This window comes from Balearica regulorum, chromosome 8 (assembly GCF_011004875.1).
Source record: "Balearica regulorum gibbericeps isolate bBalReg1 chromosome 8, bBalReg1.pri, whole genome shotgun sequence".
NCBI classification, from domain to species: Eukaryota; Metazoa; Chordata; class Aves; order Gruiformes; family Gruidae; genus Balearica; species Balearica regulorum.
This window is the reverse complement of record NC_046191.1, coordinates 33,395,062-33,411,354: the sequence shown is the minus strand read 5'-3', so window position 1 is coordinate 33,411,354 and position 16,293 is coordinate 33,395,062. Positions and strand designations below refer to the sequence as shown.

General features: G+C 43.9%; 1 protein-coding gene across 3 annotated transcripts in view; it reads right to left on the bottom strand.

Moving 5' to 3' along the window:
* The window catches only part of PLA2G4A (phospholipase A2 group IVA), a 110,456-nt gene that overhangs the window by 51,721 nt on the left and 42,442 nt on the right, over window positions 1–16,293 (bottom strand). For all 3 annotated transcript variants that reach the window (XM_075760562.1, XM_075760561.1, XM_075760560.1), the window contains exon 4: window positions 10,968–11,049. In XM_075760562.1, the coding sequence (XP_075616677.1) occupies window positions 10,968–11,049 (82 nt within the window). The remainder of the gene's footprint in view (window positions 1–10,967; window positions 11,050–16,293) is intronic.

Below are 16,293 nucleotides of genomic sequence, written 5' to 3'. Positions count from 1 at the left end.
CCATTTGATCTTATGTTACTAATTTGGTGAGAGGACTGTCATCAGGCCCCCATATTAATATAATTAATATTTCAGACATATAATTTATATTTCAGTCATTCCGATTTCAATTATTTCAACAGCAAAATAGACATAAAGAAACTATAGAAAGCCTGCTTAAATAAAAAAATACCAAGGATGAAGCCACTACCATCATACATCAAAATTTATCTCATTTGTCCATCAAAAGTTGAAAGAAATGCAAAGTTATTAAAATGTGCCAAAATTTGGTTTGCTACCAAAAAAATTCTGCACCGTAAGAATTTGCATTTTTTTTTCCACATTAGCATGTCATAGACACTTGTGATCATAATGGACATTAAATAAAATTGTATTAATTTTAATTTCAGTTAATATATGCATCATGATTACAGAAAACAAAATCTGGATCCAGATTTTTTGGACCCATGATCTCCAGACACCATGTTTATGCAATTACAGGAATATTCCAGCAAGTACATGGCAGAACTTCCTTAAAGAACTACGTTAATTTGGTTCATTGGAGGTTTTTTGCCTTCTGGTTAACCAACATCCTCCACCATTAAGTGCAATCACAGAATCACAGAATCCCAGACTGGTAGGGGTTGGAGGTGACCTCTGGAGATCATCTAGTCCAACCCCCCTGCTAGAGCAGGATCACCTGGAGCAGGTCACACAGGATGGCATCCAGGCGGGTTTTGAATCTCTCCAGAGAAGGAGACTCCACAACCTCTCTGGGCAGCCTGTCCCAGTGCTCGGTCACCCTCAGAGGGAAGAGGTTTCTCCTCATGTTCAGATGGAACGTCCTGTGTTCCAGTTTGTGCCCATTGCCCCTTGTCGTGTCGCTGGGCACCACTGAGAAGAGTCTGGCCCCTTCCTCTAGACATCCGCCCTTCAGATATTTATAAACGTTGTTGAGGTCCCCTCTCAGTCTTCTCTTCTCCAGGCTAACCAGACCCAGCTCTCTCAGCCTTCCCTCATACGAGAGATGCTCCAGTCATAAAATCTTACTCCCATTCATAAAATCTTACTAGGTCACGAACAACCCTCTTTCTTTGTCTACGTCCCACCATACTTTTGGCTCACTGCACGACAGTCCAACTCAGTTAGCACAAAGTTACACGCAGCTGAGCGGCTTGACTGAGGCCAAGCTGGGAATTGCTGATGGGAATTGCTGGACCACCTCCTTCTCCTCCCAGGGGAAGGAAGCTAAAAAATGCCAGCAAGCGTATGCACAGGAGGTTTTCTGGCTGGGGAAGGGAGCTCGAGCAGGCTGTCCAGCTCAACTCGCTGCTGCCTGGCTGCAGGGTTCCTCTGAATTTTATGGAAGTTATCAAACCCACCGTTTGCCTAGAGAAACCCAAAGCGGGGGCTACAAAGGCATTTTCAACTGGTTGAACATTAACTAGTATCAATCACAGCATGGCACAAGCTACATGAATCACTTCCTCAGCCGGAAACAGAGTTTTGTTGTGTGCTTAAAAATAATAACTGAATTTTCATCCAAATAGTGAATTTTAGGGGCTCACTGGACAATATGCTTCACAGTGGCATAGAAATATGATTTGGTCTCTCTGCCACAGTTAGGTGAAAATGTAATGAATTTTAAAATCACGTTTAATGTGATTTTCCAGTTTTAAAAAAAGGAATTCTTAAAAAAACTATTAATCAGTAATTGTCAAATATCAATCATTCCCAAATAATTAATGTTTCCCAAACATCATCTTAACAAATATATGAATTATTAGATTTCGCTTACTCTTGCTCTGCTGCAAACCAGTGAAAGGACAGACTAACACAAGGCCCTAAAAAAAAGGTGCCTCCGGTGTTCAGAGGACATAGGCACCATTAATTGATTAATTAATTCAGTATCAGACGAGCAAGGAAGACTGGATAAAAGGCAGACCTGCGAGGTCCCCCCAGAGCAGCCGGCAATGTCACCTGGCCTGGGAATGCCAGGAGCTGAACTGGCTGCGTCAGGCTGCCGCACACAGAAGCATCTCGTCACCCTCTTAGGTAATGGCTGCGTTAAAAACTACCGCAGCCGCACAATCACAAGCCCTCCGTTCAATACCATCAAACACTGCAGCGAGCGTCGGGGCTCTTGGCCTTCATCTTCAAGAGCGATTTTGCAAAAGGGATGATGCAGTGCGAGATTTCATGAGCGGAAGGTGACTACAAGTGAAGTAAGGCAGCTCCTAAAGCAGCAGCTATGCTATGAGAAATCCTGTGATTAGGTAATACGTTTATTACAGGTTATTAGTGCCTTTTATTACAGTGCTTTGCATCTCCGGTGTTACTTAAGTGAAGGAAAGAACTGAACTCCCAGCACTGGCTGGGCACTACCAGGTTACTGGGGTGGGACGCCACCAGCGGTTTCACTGATCCAGCCTTGAAAGGAAAAAAAATCCCCAAACAGGTCAGCTGAACCCTTCGGTAGGTTCAACCTAATTTGTAGAAGTGCCAAGACCAAAAAAATATTCACTTCATTAGGTTATCTGTACATTTCCTGTTGCAGTCAGACAGCAGTGAAACATGACTGGAACATTAGCTTGTAATAGCCCAGAGAAAAATCTGTTTTTCTAGTAGTGTGCCAGAATCCAAGGGGTTTGGGGTTTTTTAAAATTAATTTAAATTAATTTAAAATGCCTAGTTCTTCGGAGCTTTTTCAGCGTTAAACTTCTGAAACATTTCATTCTGCCAACACAAGGAGGAGAGAAGGAATAGTTCAGCTACGGCTGTGGGTCCACGGCAGCACCAGATCTGGGCAGTGATAATTTGGTCTAGAGTAGGTCTAGGCACATCATTACATTCCTGGTAAATTACTCAAAACCCACAATATGAATTTTATTCCAGATTTATGTTAGCTGACGGAGTATAGATTATTCCTAGTCTGGCATAAAGTCTGCTAATACAAATTTAAACTGGCAACTTTTTCTGAATCCGCAGAACAAGTTTACACTGGATCTGTGTTTGGTATCATGAGGCTTTAGAGGTTTTGGTCCTCCACCAGCAGCCCTGGAGCTTGATTTACTGTATTGCTGAAGCGGAGCCTCCAGGCCCTTGAGTGGGAAGAGGCTCTTCCCTTGACTTTTTAATTCAGATAATTGTTAGGGACGTTTTAAAAACCTGGAGCTGTGCTAACTGGGCAGAACCGTAGCTAAGGATAGGCTCAGGTTGGCTACGTAAGCATCACATCTTAGTAAAGCCACCATCATTGCTGCCGCAAGCAATTACAGGAAACGCAAGAATAAAGTGACACCTGTGAATTGTTTCTGCCCCAGCCTTGCTGCTCAGTGGGGTTATTACAGGCATTTCATCTACAGGACTGAAGAATGGATTGCGAAGCACTTACAGCGGCGTAGGCACAGCGATTTTACAGGCCTGTAAAGGGAAAGGGATGACTGTGCGCCTGAGTTACGCTGTCCAACGAAGCACGGCACAATCCAGCACTAAGCAGACATTCCCTGCATCCCAACTGCCCTCCAGCACTGCTTTGATAGGGCAGGGGGTTTAGTGACAGGCTTCACAGAAGTGTTCCGTTCTGTGGTGACGAAGCTGAGGAAGGCTGATGATTTTTTCTTCCTCCCTTTCAGAACAGGTTCAGTCAGAAATACATAACTCAACACACTTATTTATTTTTAAGAATTTTTCTTTGTCACAGACTGACATACGGGACAGTCAGCATCCTGCAAAATGCGAAACAGTAACCAGAGGAAGTTTCGAATTGCACTTCTAAAAAACCAATTTCAAAACAAATTAAAAGTCTCCTTCATGGAGTGGATAGCAACCTGCAGAACTTCTTATCAAAGGAGCTGTGGATGAAAAGACTTACATGGATTCAAGGAAAACCAGTGTAGTTTATGCATGAGAAACTCAGTGAGGCTACTAATTAGACCAGAATCACAACCAGCTCAGGGAGTCACTTACTGAAGACAGCTGAGTGCTTGGAGAGGATCAGAGGAGAGTTTCACATGCTTACCCTGTTCATGTTTTTCCTTTGATTCTGGCTATGACTGATGTTCTTCCTGATTTGCCCTCAGGATAAGGCATTAGCCCAATCCTATCACAACTTCAAGGCCCTCCCTGGGAAGGGGGATGAGAGGGAAAAGAAAAGAGAGCAGGAAGAAATCAAAATTTTTACACAGGACAAATGGAATAAAAGAAGGGAGGCCCCTGCTAAATGGAAGAAGTGAAAGGCTCCAACTGGAGAAACAGTGGTGTCCACAACTCCCCGGGGGAGAGCCCCACCACCAAGTTCTGCCTGGAGAGATGACAGCCATTGAACATGAGCAGTTTCCAGCCACCGTCCAGCTCCCTTCTCCTGGGGCTGCAGCTGGTCACAGCGTGGCAGGGGCAGGGAGACAAGGAGGGCCTTCAATTAGAGTATCAGGAAAGATGGATCCTGGGTCTACGCCAGCATGACTGCTTTGGTGGTATCATCACAGTGCAACGGAGTAACAGGAGAGCATTCCTCTAGGACAGAAACAAGTTTTCACTAACATTTTACAGAAACAGTCCCTGCCTCAATAACTACACGGCAAGTATTCAGAGACAGAATTTAGTTCTCATTGAAAAGATATTTTTGCAACTGGAAAGAGCAGCAACTTCTGGATCAGTTTCAGTGTGGAACACGTGAGCCTGTTTCAAACATGACTTTCACCTCCCAGCACTGCTTCTGACTAACCCTACAACAGGCCAAAAATATTGCACACGTCGAGGAAACGGAAATTAAGCCTGCAGTTACCTCATTGTTAGACTGAGACCTGCAGCAGATGTTTCATGAGCAGTTGTTACAGGTATTGCTCATTTTTGAAGATACATGGTTTTTAAGGATATATATTTCCTTATAAGGATATATGGGAACATCTCTGTTTCCTTCCTGCAAGATACTTCCAGCCCTCCTGCTCTGCTTTGCTCTGTTAGGCATACAGTACATCTTAGGGCTGCTGGCCACATGAAGATCTACATGTGCAGCTTGTGGGACTTGGAAGATTGGCCAACTCTGACCTACTTTTTCCAGGTTGTTAGGCTGGCAGAGGGGAGGAGTTTGGCTTGTTTTCTTCCTGAAGCTCCCTTGCAAAAATCAGGTCCTGCTTCAGGGCCTTGCAGGAAGAGTTATCTGATGACATTTCAACAGTCAAACCACGTATGCTATAGCTAAGTCAGGGTGCAAGACCAGCCAGCTGTGACACAGAGAACAGCTGGATTAGTCCTGAATGAGCTGCTGTAACACAAACTGTTGCATCTCTGCTTTAATACAAGCAGGCAAATCTCCAATTCCTTCCCTTTCAGCTAGGTCAGGTTTGAAACACTGCACACATATGCCTAAACTGCACTAGACTGCTGTGAGTCTGGCTTTAAATAAGCCAGCTTCGACACCAAGAGCTCACCACAGCTCATAGTGAACACAACCCCAGGGCAAGGCCTACAAAAGGAGAAATGGTGACTGAAACTGCACAGGGCATCACCTCCTCTTTCTCTGCACAAGTGGCTCCTGCAGCCAGGGATCCTGGGGGCAGGGAAAGGTGCACACACATCCCACGGCTCCTTCTTTCCTTTGGAGAAGCAGGAGGTAACCAGGAAGCACGTCAGTGACATTGCCCCAGCGGAAGAACATCTCCTTGGCTTGCGGGGGACGTCTAATGCTGGTTGCAGCAGCGTGGGCTAGCTGTGCCAAGAGCCACTTACAGGAGCTGCCCCTTCCACCTCCACGTTAGCAAGTTTTGCAACCAGGGCTGAGCTGTGTTGACAGGAGTGCTCCCAATACTTTAACTTGTTTATCTGAGCAGCCTAACAACAGTGGAAATGCATCCTTACTTCCAAGTGGAACAGAAACTGGGATGGAAGCTGAGTACTAGTGCCACAAGCTATCCAACCTTTAAAATGTTTTTATTTTTAAGAAAAGACTTTTTCTTTACAGTGCCTGGAATTACACTGTTTATTATCATAACATCAAAAGTAGATGAAGCAAATAAAAGCTGCAAATTGAAAACAGGATTAAGCAAGATTAGTGATCATTAACAGCAGAGTCATACAACTCATTTCCTTTGTAGATGCTACCAATTATTTTGAAAGCCAGTATACTTAAAGAAAAATAGATCTTTAAAGATGTAAGACAAATTTTACAATGTTTCCTTTGGCCCAGTTTTCTACCAAGCCTCCAGAAAATCCAGAAGGGGAGAGATCCTGTGGAAAGAACCACCACGGTTTGCAAGCATTTCTGTTCCAGAATGCTGCAGTTTGGGATGCTGGTCTTTGTCTACAAGTTCTTGTACTGTCATACTGCCCTACAGTATGGTGTGGCATCTGGAATACATTCAAAACTAAACTTCTACTACATAAGACCTCACTGGACTGGAGGCAAGGTCTCTTCCAAAAGCTCCAGTTAGCAAAGTGATTTTACAAGGTCTATTGACCCCTGTGACCAGCAGAAAGCTAAGCAATTAAGATAATTAAACCCTCCCCAAAAAATACAGATTTTGAGATATTCCATCTTTTATTTGGTTTACATGGCAGGTTTTGGGCAGCAGCAGGGCTGCAGGGGTGGCTCCTGTGACAAGATACCAGGAGCTGCAACCATGTGAGACACAGCCAGCTTTAGCTGGCTCCAAGATGGACCAGCTGCTAGTCAAAGCTGAGCCCATCAGCAGCACTGGTGGTACCTCTCTGATAACCTGTTTAAGAAAGGGTAAAAAACACTGTGCAGCAGCTGTGAGAGAGGAAGGAGAAGCAACTCTGCAGATGCCAAGCGAAGGAAGGGAAGATCGTGCTCTAGGTGCTGGGCAGAGATCCCCCATAGTGAGGCAAGCTGTGCCCCTGCAGCCCATGGAGGACCATGGTGGTAGAGATCCACACTGAAGCCTGTGGAGGATCCCATGCGGGAGCAGGTAGATGTGCCCTGAAGGAAGTCACAGCCCATGCAGAGCCCACGCAGGGGCAGACTCCTGTCTAGAGCTGTGGCCTGTGGAGAGGAGCCCACACAGGAGCGGATCACGGCCCATGGGGGACCCACATTGGAGCAGTTTGTTCCTGAAGGACTGTAGCCCATGGAAAGGGCCCATGCTGGAGCAGTTCTTGAAGGACAGCAGCTTACGGGAAGGGCCCATGTTGGAGAAGGTCACGAAAGACTTTATGTTGTGGGAGGGACCCCACGCTGGAAGAGGGGAAAGGTGTGAGGAAGGAGTGGCAGAGACAACATGTTATGAACTGACTGCAACCCCCATTCCCCATCCCCCTGTGTCACTTAGGGGGATGGAGAAGATTCAGGAATGAAGGTGAGCCTGGACAGAAAGGGAAGTAAAGGGAGGAAGGTGGTTTCAGTTTTATTTCTAACTATCCTACTCTGTTACAATTAATTGGCAATAAATTTATTTCCTCAAATTGAGTCTGTTTTGCCTGTGACGGTAATAGGTAAGTGATCTCCCTGTCCTCATCTTGACCCATAAGAGCTTTTCATTGTATTTTCTGCCCCCATCCTGTTGATAGAGGGGGAGGGGTAGAGCAGCTTGGCCAGACAAGGTCAACCCACCAGATATCTGCTGCGGTTGCTCATCTCATAAATCTTCCAGCCTGTGAAAAAACTTAGCCAGAAGAGCTGAGCACAGCTAGTAGAGCAGCAGTCACTAAAAACAGAATTTAAATCTTTTGTAAGGACAGAGATGCATCGACTGGATGTTGATAGGACAGTCTCAAGAATGTGAGAGTCACCTTGAAAGGGACACTATAAAATTAAAACAAATGAAATCAGTAAAGGAGGTACTCCTACATGAAGGCAACAGTAAATGGGCAAATAGCTGAAATAAAGGACTTGAATGAATTCCTGGGAATGAGGGAGTCTGCTCTCAAAACTTCTTCTCCCCTCCCAAACATCCTGGGTCATGCATTCTTACAGTAATTCTCATTTATCATCCACACACACACGTTTACAGAATGACAAAGTGGTGTAAGTAGACCAACTTCCTTCATATATGAAAAGCATTTGCACAGAAAACTTTTATGATGCAATTATTGCCATTTTCATTTATTTTTATGTGCTTTATCAGTGAGAAACAAAAGCAGCTACTGCAGCTTAGCCACTCAGATCCTGGTATGACCCAGAATCAGATTTGATTGCTTGTCTTTGCCAGATCACTCTACAAAAATTTTAAAGCTTACAGAGACAATGGGAAATCTCAGCCAGATCAAATAAAAACAGAGGGCTGGAAGCTATCCTAGCTCCAGCTTTCTCTGTTGTTCCAGCCACCCAGATCAGCCAGGACACTAAAAATATGTCTTGAATAAGCAGTGCTGTGTGTGTGAACTCTTTGCTCAAGGAAACACATTGCCTGTGGAAGTTACAATGCAGTGGGCATTTATTATGTAGTTTTAAGGATGACACAACCATTTATGCTCTCCATTACTGAAGAGCTCAAGAAGTCTTGAAAAACTTGCTTAAAACACTGCAGATCTCCCCAGCCTAGGCTTGAGGACACAGAGGTGTGGATAACTATGCCAGAGAAGTCAGGCCCTCCATGCACCCATGGAGTTGGGGCACCATGCACACTAGACCTGTCATCGACAACTCCTTAAGCAGAGATAGACCTCAAATCTTTATGATGAGAAATATCACACAAACAGCAAAATTATAAGCTCTTCCACATATTTAATAACTTAGATTTACTCAGATATTTCACAGCTATTCCACAAAGTCTTGGAAAGACTTGGATAAAACAAGAAAAGCAAAACATTATACAAAATCTCTTGTGTTCCCCAGGACCCCCATCACCACCACAATGTAAAGTTACCTCTCTCGCCCACAGAGCGGTCACTGCCTACACAAACTGAAGCAACAGAATAAATTAGGAGAAACGCACCAGAAGAGTGAACAGCTTGGTAGTGTCCATCCTGGGAAAGCAACACTCCGGCACCCACCCCAACCTAGCCATCTCCCATTATATATCACAGCCACCCTCCCCGGTAGCGAATCCTATCCTTCAGATCAGACGCCCAAACGTAAAAGTTCAGAAATTCCTTCAACAAGTTACAGTTTTGGCAAATCATATAAATACATATATAGGCAACTATAAAGACCCTCCACCACTCACAGCTTCATACACCTTTCTTACGTAATTAACACAATTACTGATTTGATCAAACAGCTTCCAGGCTCCAACACAGCAAGCTTTGTATATACATGGGAAATAAAAACATTTTTCACTTTCCCAAAATAAAAACAGAAGCAATGATCTGTTTTTTTCGCTCCGGGGGATTTGCCAGGACTCCAAGAACAAGCCCTGGGAACTTGGAAGCTCAGCCAGAGATGCCCCAGACTGCAGGTGCCTCAGGCTACACAGCACTCCTGGCTGCCTCAGACAGGAAACCAAGCAGGTTTCGATGGCCCTTAAGCATAGTTCTGCCAGGTTTTATCAAACTAAAGTTCTTCCTGAGTAGCTTTTTGGTTTTGATGATTTGGCAAGATAACAGTTTTGTCTAGAAAAAAAATCCAATTATATTAATGGGTAATATTTGGAATTTATACTATAAGACCATACTTGTCCTGAGGGGGGGGGGGGGGGGGAAACAAAAACAAACCACCACACACACACACAAACCAAACACCCAAACATGGTCTTCTGGCTTTCTTCCCCCTTTCCATACTCCCTTTAATATCATATCATGGGGTTCCCATTTCAACCCCCTTTCTTCCCTTCCCATGTTCCCCACACTGTCTCATGCCAGAGACCTCTGTGTCTCTCCATATAACCCCGCTCCTTACACACATAAACCTGTGAGCCCCTTGTTCTACTCCTTACAGCAATTCTCCGGAGGTCGTCTTATACAAACACCCTCTCAGAGGCCACCAGGATAACACCGCTCTGCATCTTCTCAGTGTGCTCCTTTCCTTCACCCCACAGCAGATGCTAAATGGAGTCTCAACTCCTTCTCCCCTCCTGCCAGGGTTCCCCTCTCTCCCCTCATACTTGGGGCTCTTGAACATTCCCCTTCCAGCTGTCTCTCCCACCTACCCTCAAGTTTAATATCAAGTGGCCACCAGTTATGAAAAAAACCTGTTAACCCACTGAAGCAAAACTGTGCGTCGGAGCAGCTGCTCTAGTTTGACCTGAAAGCAGTTTCCAGGAACGTGCTGGGAGAGAAATAATTGCACGAACGAGCCCGATGAGAGAGCAGGAGCAAAGCACAACACTCATCCTCCCAGCCCCAGCCTGCAAGTCTCGTGCTATGCAACCCTCTGCATGAAGTGCCAGGGAAAGGGAGAGATGACCTGACAGCAAAATAGTCATCATCAAGGAAGCAGGAATATTCTTTTTACAAATTCAGCCAATATATTATTCTCTCCCTCTTCCTCCCTTAAGAGCAGACAAGAGTTTTCATGGGTCATTCTTCCTAGTGGTTTCCTGTTCAACTACCAAGTCCGGAGACTCAGAAGCCTAACAGAAAGGGGAAGAAGTGCTGGTGCCCCAGAGCCCCCCACCATGAGATCTGCTTATCCATTTTGGACTTCTTTTTTTCTTTTTTTTCTTCTTACTGCATTGACTCAGCAGAGCTTTGGGCTGCTTTCTTTTTAAGTGTTCTCACCACCAAACCACAGCCTTTTGAAGATACAGCAAATGCCAGTTTCACTATATTCAGAGCAGAACTTCCGACTGAGCCAAAAACCTAAGCGTAGGTGTTGCTTGCAAATTGTTTACAACTCACTCAACTTTTTTGGATCAATGAAAAGAAGGAGCGGCAAATCTGCTTTCTGAGTTAGTGAGCAATGAAATGGGTACATTGCCCTGGCTTTAACAAGCAAGACAAAAAAAAAAAAACAAAAAACCAGCAACCCACTAACCATTATTTAATGCATGACAAGCTTCACATGTTGCCTCCCCCTGCCTACAGCAACAGTCTCCTAAAAAAAAAAAAAAAAAAAAAAAAAAAAACAAAATAGAAAGAGAAATACTCACGCATGTCACCAATTGCTCCTTTTGTAACATTTGTGGCTTTCCTTACTGTCACAGTGAATATGTGTGAATACTGGTGTTCCACCTGGAAGTCAGAGAGTTAGAGGTGATTAAGCTCCAGAACCAAAAAACACCTATCAAAATAGGTTTCATTTTGTCCAAAAACTGAGACACATCACCCAGTCAAAATGTAAGTGAAACTCATACTGGATAGAGCATCTTAGAGCTGAACTGCATCCTGTAGCTTTACTGAAAGGTCAGACCTTATACTAGGGTTCCTTAATTTTCCTGCTGCCCCACCTACTAATTTCAATGAATAACACTCCTCCTCTCTACAGAGCCTGCTTTAAGGCATTTAGTCAGGGACAACTTGGTACGGTAAGGAAAAAAAAGGGGGCTATTTTACAGTGATGGGTGTAATTATTTCAAAGTATACGTTCTGGAATGAATATATGCATACTGCACACACAAGGGATATAGTTAGTAATGCATGGAATATACCTTTTTAGTATACATCAATATTCAAAGTGCAAGTGTCCTTAAGATAAAGGAGGGAAGATGAAAAGCAAGCTATTAAAATATTCACAAGCAATTTTCATGCAGTTTCTAGAGCTTCCTGCAAAGCCCAAGCACAGAGCAGGAGCTGCCTTTCTAAGAGGTCTGTCCTGAATGAATTAGGGAAGTAGAAAAAGGCATGAAATTAAGAAACAAAAGTAAAAACCTTTATGAAGAAAGGTCACTAAGTCACGTCTATTATTACTTTATCTATATAGCCATAGGTTTGACCAACCTACTGAAAACCATTATTAGAATCGCCACAGCATACTGCGAGGCAGACAACATCAGCCTCTACAGCCACACAGCTTGTTGGTAAGTTTTACATGTTAGAGCCAGGACCAGGTCTCACGCAATGGCCTCTCAGCATTTACACCTACACTGCTATCTTAAAGCCAGTCTTAGAACCCTCAAGCTGCCCAAGTGCCCACAGTGCCCAGACACTGATGTACCCGCTGGTACAACCCGGAGGGCATCAGTTCGCTCTCCTGCAACAGGAACACGGGCACCGGGAGGGGTGCACACCTGAGCTCTGCCCCTACAGACAGCGTCAGGTCCGAGCTGCCAGGCTCTCGCAGCTCAAGCTGCTGTATCAAAGCATACCTCCTGTGGGACCGCAGGTAGTGGCCCATCATATGCAGTGACACACCCCTACCTCAGGTTTCAATTTCTAAAACTGAAACAGTGATATTTTTTATCTTTTCCTAACCACTCATTAACTTTGTGAAATACACTAAAATAAACACTGCATATCAGTCATTGGGACCAAAACAACTAACCATATATTAAAGGTCTTACAACATATTCCAATCAGAAGGAAAAGGGGGAAGTGCCAGAATGAGGAAATGCACTGATGATTATTTAAAATTAGAGACAATACCTTCGATATGGACATGCATATTCAGGCTGTGCCTGGTGCCTTCTTGCTGTGTTTTCAGCTGGATACTTCCTTTTTTTTTTTTTTTTAAACCCCTTTTCAAAGGGACAAACAGATAAGCCAGCAAAACCCTTCAATCCATACATGGCTTAGTTTTCAACAGCGGCACATGCCTCCATTTAAGCTGCTTCGACTGTTAGACTTTATAAGGGCCTTCAGGGGGTTTTTCATTACTCTTTCAGAACCAGTTGTTTCAGCCAAGCCTCGTTATTTTACCCAGAGACTAGAACCACAGTGGTTCTCTCCAATACAAGCAGACCCGAAAAAAAAGACAGTTTCTTATAGGTATATATAATTTTCCTCAAAAAAAAAACCAAACCCAAGAAAAGAGCTAAAGACAATGTTCTAAAGACAGCAAAAGAGTGGCTTGTGAATGCTTAAGTAACAGTTGAGTTGAAACACAATGCAATGATACCAATACAACCTCCACCACAAGTCTGTAGCCTAGAGGTCTGCAAAGGCATAGCCACATTGCCACAGCAAAATAGCAAGGAGAAAATGCCCACAGTGACACTGAGGGTATGACTTCACTGCAGACACTGGCTGACCCAGACGCCGAATTGTTGCATCTTTAAGGCTGTAATCGCCCACGTTATGATGACTGCTGGAAGCTCATTTTGCGACAGTCTGCCCAGCAGTACATTTCAACTCTAATTTTTCCCCTGTAAGCTGTAGGAGTTGTCTGGTTCGAAGAACAAGTAAGCAGGCAGGGAGGAAACTGCGGCAGCGTGAAGTGCTACCTTACAAGCGGTATTCTGAAATTGTCATTGCGCAGCAGTTCACCAACCGCAGTAAAAATGGAACCCAGACTCTATAATTGATCTTCTCCCAACTGGGACTGTTAACTCACCTTAAAAGCAAACCCAGGAGAAAGGGTTTAGATGCAGGCAAAGTTGTTAAGGAGCAACACCTATTCAACAGCCTGCCTTGTGCTGACATGGAGACAGACCAATGATTCTGTGACACCCATCACCTTTTGCATCGCAGCTTCCCACTCCCGCAGAGTGGACGGACGAATAGAAAGGCAGATAGGACATCCCTCTGAACAAACTTCTGCCTCTGCCACGTGGCAAAAACCCCCAGTTTTCCATCACAGCAGGGTAAACAGGGATTTTAGCAGGTATATGGGAACAGTTGGTACATAGCTGTGTTCACAGCTACGTAAAGTCACCCCAGCTCTGTCATTCACCTTGCTTCAAGAATTTTTACAAGCTGTGAATCTGCAGAGAAGAAAAACTCTCACTGTCCCATGTTTCCAGGTTGCTTCTTGAAAGTGCTCAAAGCAGTTTTATCAGTGTGTGCCACCTTCACACGCATGTCAGATCACTGAAGTGTCGGTTTCACAACATGACACCAGCCTCAGAGTTTGTTCACACAGACTGATGTAGTTCCTTTGTCATATACAACCTTATAATTAAGAGAAACAGCCCGAAGTACAAACACACCACCCTTCTCCCTATTCTTCGCTGTTAAGAAAGAGCCTGTCCTCACTAGAGACCACAAATCAGAGATCTGAACATTTAGCAACAAAGAGGAGGATGGAGTTATAATTAAGTTACAAGTATGGGACATGGGCGTGCTGGATTTAGTTCTCAGCTGCTGAGGAACTTGTGTGCAATTCTGGTGCCCCAGAGTCCTAGCTGTAAAACAGGGATACCACAAGATGCTCACTGACAAAAAGCACTTCTGTAAAGTAATTTTCTCGCATCTCATGAAACTCATATGCCTAAATAAAACACCTACTATCAAAACAATACTAGTGTATTCTCATTACAGCAGTACAGAGATTGTCACCACTTTCTATTACAAGTCAATAACTGGTTTGCTACCATGAGAACTGCTTCCTATTGACTTAAGCAGCAAACCCTGTCAGTGCAGGTGTTGTTCTGCCAAGGAAGTTAAGCCTGGTTTAAGATCTGGTATCCTCCAAAATGAATGCGAGTACACAGAGGTCTGGCAAAACAGAAAAATATTATCTTATTTCCCCACGCCTCACCCAAAATAACACACTGAGGCTTATAATTACAGAGTTATTAATATTTGGCCATAATCACATGCTTGGAAGAAATTTGCGACAGAACGCTACTAAAATAAATGATCTCCCTCTTTGTAAAAAAAATACACAGAGATACACAGGAAGCTCAAAAGTCTAGATCTTTTCTTACCCCAAAATAAATGTTTTTCATGCAACTTAAGCACAATCGGAAATTAAGGCAATTTTCCACTTAGGATCCAGTTTCTAAGGGTATTAAGAGGCCTAAATGTCCATATTAACAACTAACACAACTTTCAGAAGCATTTTTGGTTAGTTTTTGAAAAGACTGAGTTCTGAAGAAGTTAGATGCCCTCTGAAAAATACCACAGAAATGTGTTGACTCTAAATACTTTTATAAATCCAGCCCTTGCTAGTTTAGATGACTAAGCTGCATTTTCTAAAGTGACTTACGTTCACCTAAGTCTTGATAAAAATCTGTACATTGCCAACTCCTCAATTACTTCTGAAAAAGAGACGATGATGTATAAATCACTTAAACGTTGCAACACTGAGTGGAGCAACATCGGCATACCTTTAAAAATCCAAAGCCAGGTTAAAAATCTCAGAAGCTCACAATTAACTCAAAAACCTAAATCCTGTCATCTAAAGTGACCTAGCTTCAAATGCATGCTTGTCATGGTTTCAGCAGGGACCGAGTCAATTTTCTTCCCAGCAGCTGGCATAGTGCTGTGTTTGGATTTAGAATGAGAATAACGTTGATAACACACTGGTGGTTTTTAGTTGTTGCCAAGCAGTCAAGGACTTTTCAGCTTCTCACACTGCCCTGCCAGTGAGAAGGCAGGGGATGCCAAGAAGCTGGGAGGGAAAATGGCCTAAACTGGCCAAAGGGATATTCCAGACCATATGGCATCACACTCCAGATATAACCCGGGGGTGGCCAGGAGGTGCTGTGGCTCAGGAACTAGCTGAGTGTCAGCTTCGGCCAGTGAGCAATTGTGCTGTGCATCACTTGTTTTGTACATTCTTTTATTATCATCATTTGCTCGGTCTTTATCTCAACCCACAAGTTTTACCTTTCACCCCCCCCCCTTCTTTTCAATTCTCTCCCTCATCCCATGGTGGGGAGTAAGTAAACGGCTGTGTGGTTGTTTTAGCTGCTGGCCTGGTTAAACCATGACAGTGCTTCACCCCACTTCCTCTTTCTCCATAAATTGGGGGGGGGGGGGGGGGGGGAAGGGAGGGGAGGATAATAAAAAAAATAATCAATATGCCTTCTCTGAACATGGGTTTCCTGAATTATGAAAACTCCTGTCTACAGCATTCCCTCTCTACTGGTGCAATCCACCCCTTGTAGATACAACCACAAGTATCCTGTACAGCCATGGTTTAGTATCCCCTGTTCACATACCACAGCCCTAACTCCTCCTCCTGCCTCCTTTGTTCCTCTCCCACCTTTGACTGCTTTTCCCCCCCCCTCACAGTAAAATTTCCCTAATTATCTGATTTCCTCTGGTTTACATATCACTGCATTCGTATGTACATACACAACATTACCTTCCCACTAGAGGACTGGGAAACAGAACACCACGCTGAGATCTCCTCTAACACAATCGGGTTTTACCTATGAACTTTCTGCACTTACTGAGAAAGCAAGGGATTTGCATGCACTGAATATAGTGTATTTCATATCCCAGAATGCTGAGTCACAAAATGCAATTCAATCAGGAGATATACTTGCACACAAAATACCAATCAGGAAACTCTGGTATAGACAGATTGTGTTTTAAGTACATACTACTTTTACTTCCTTAACATTAAGGACACTTGAGCTGACGATTAGG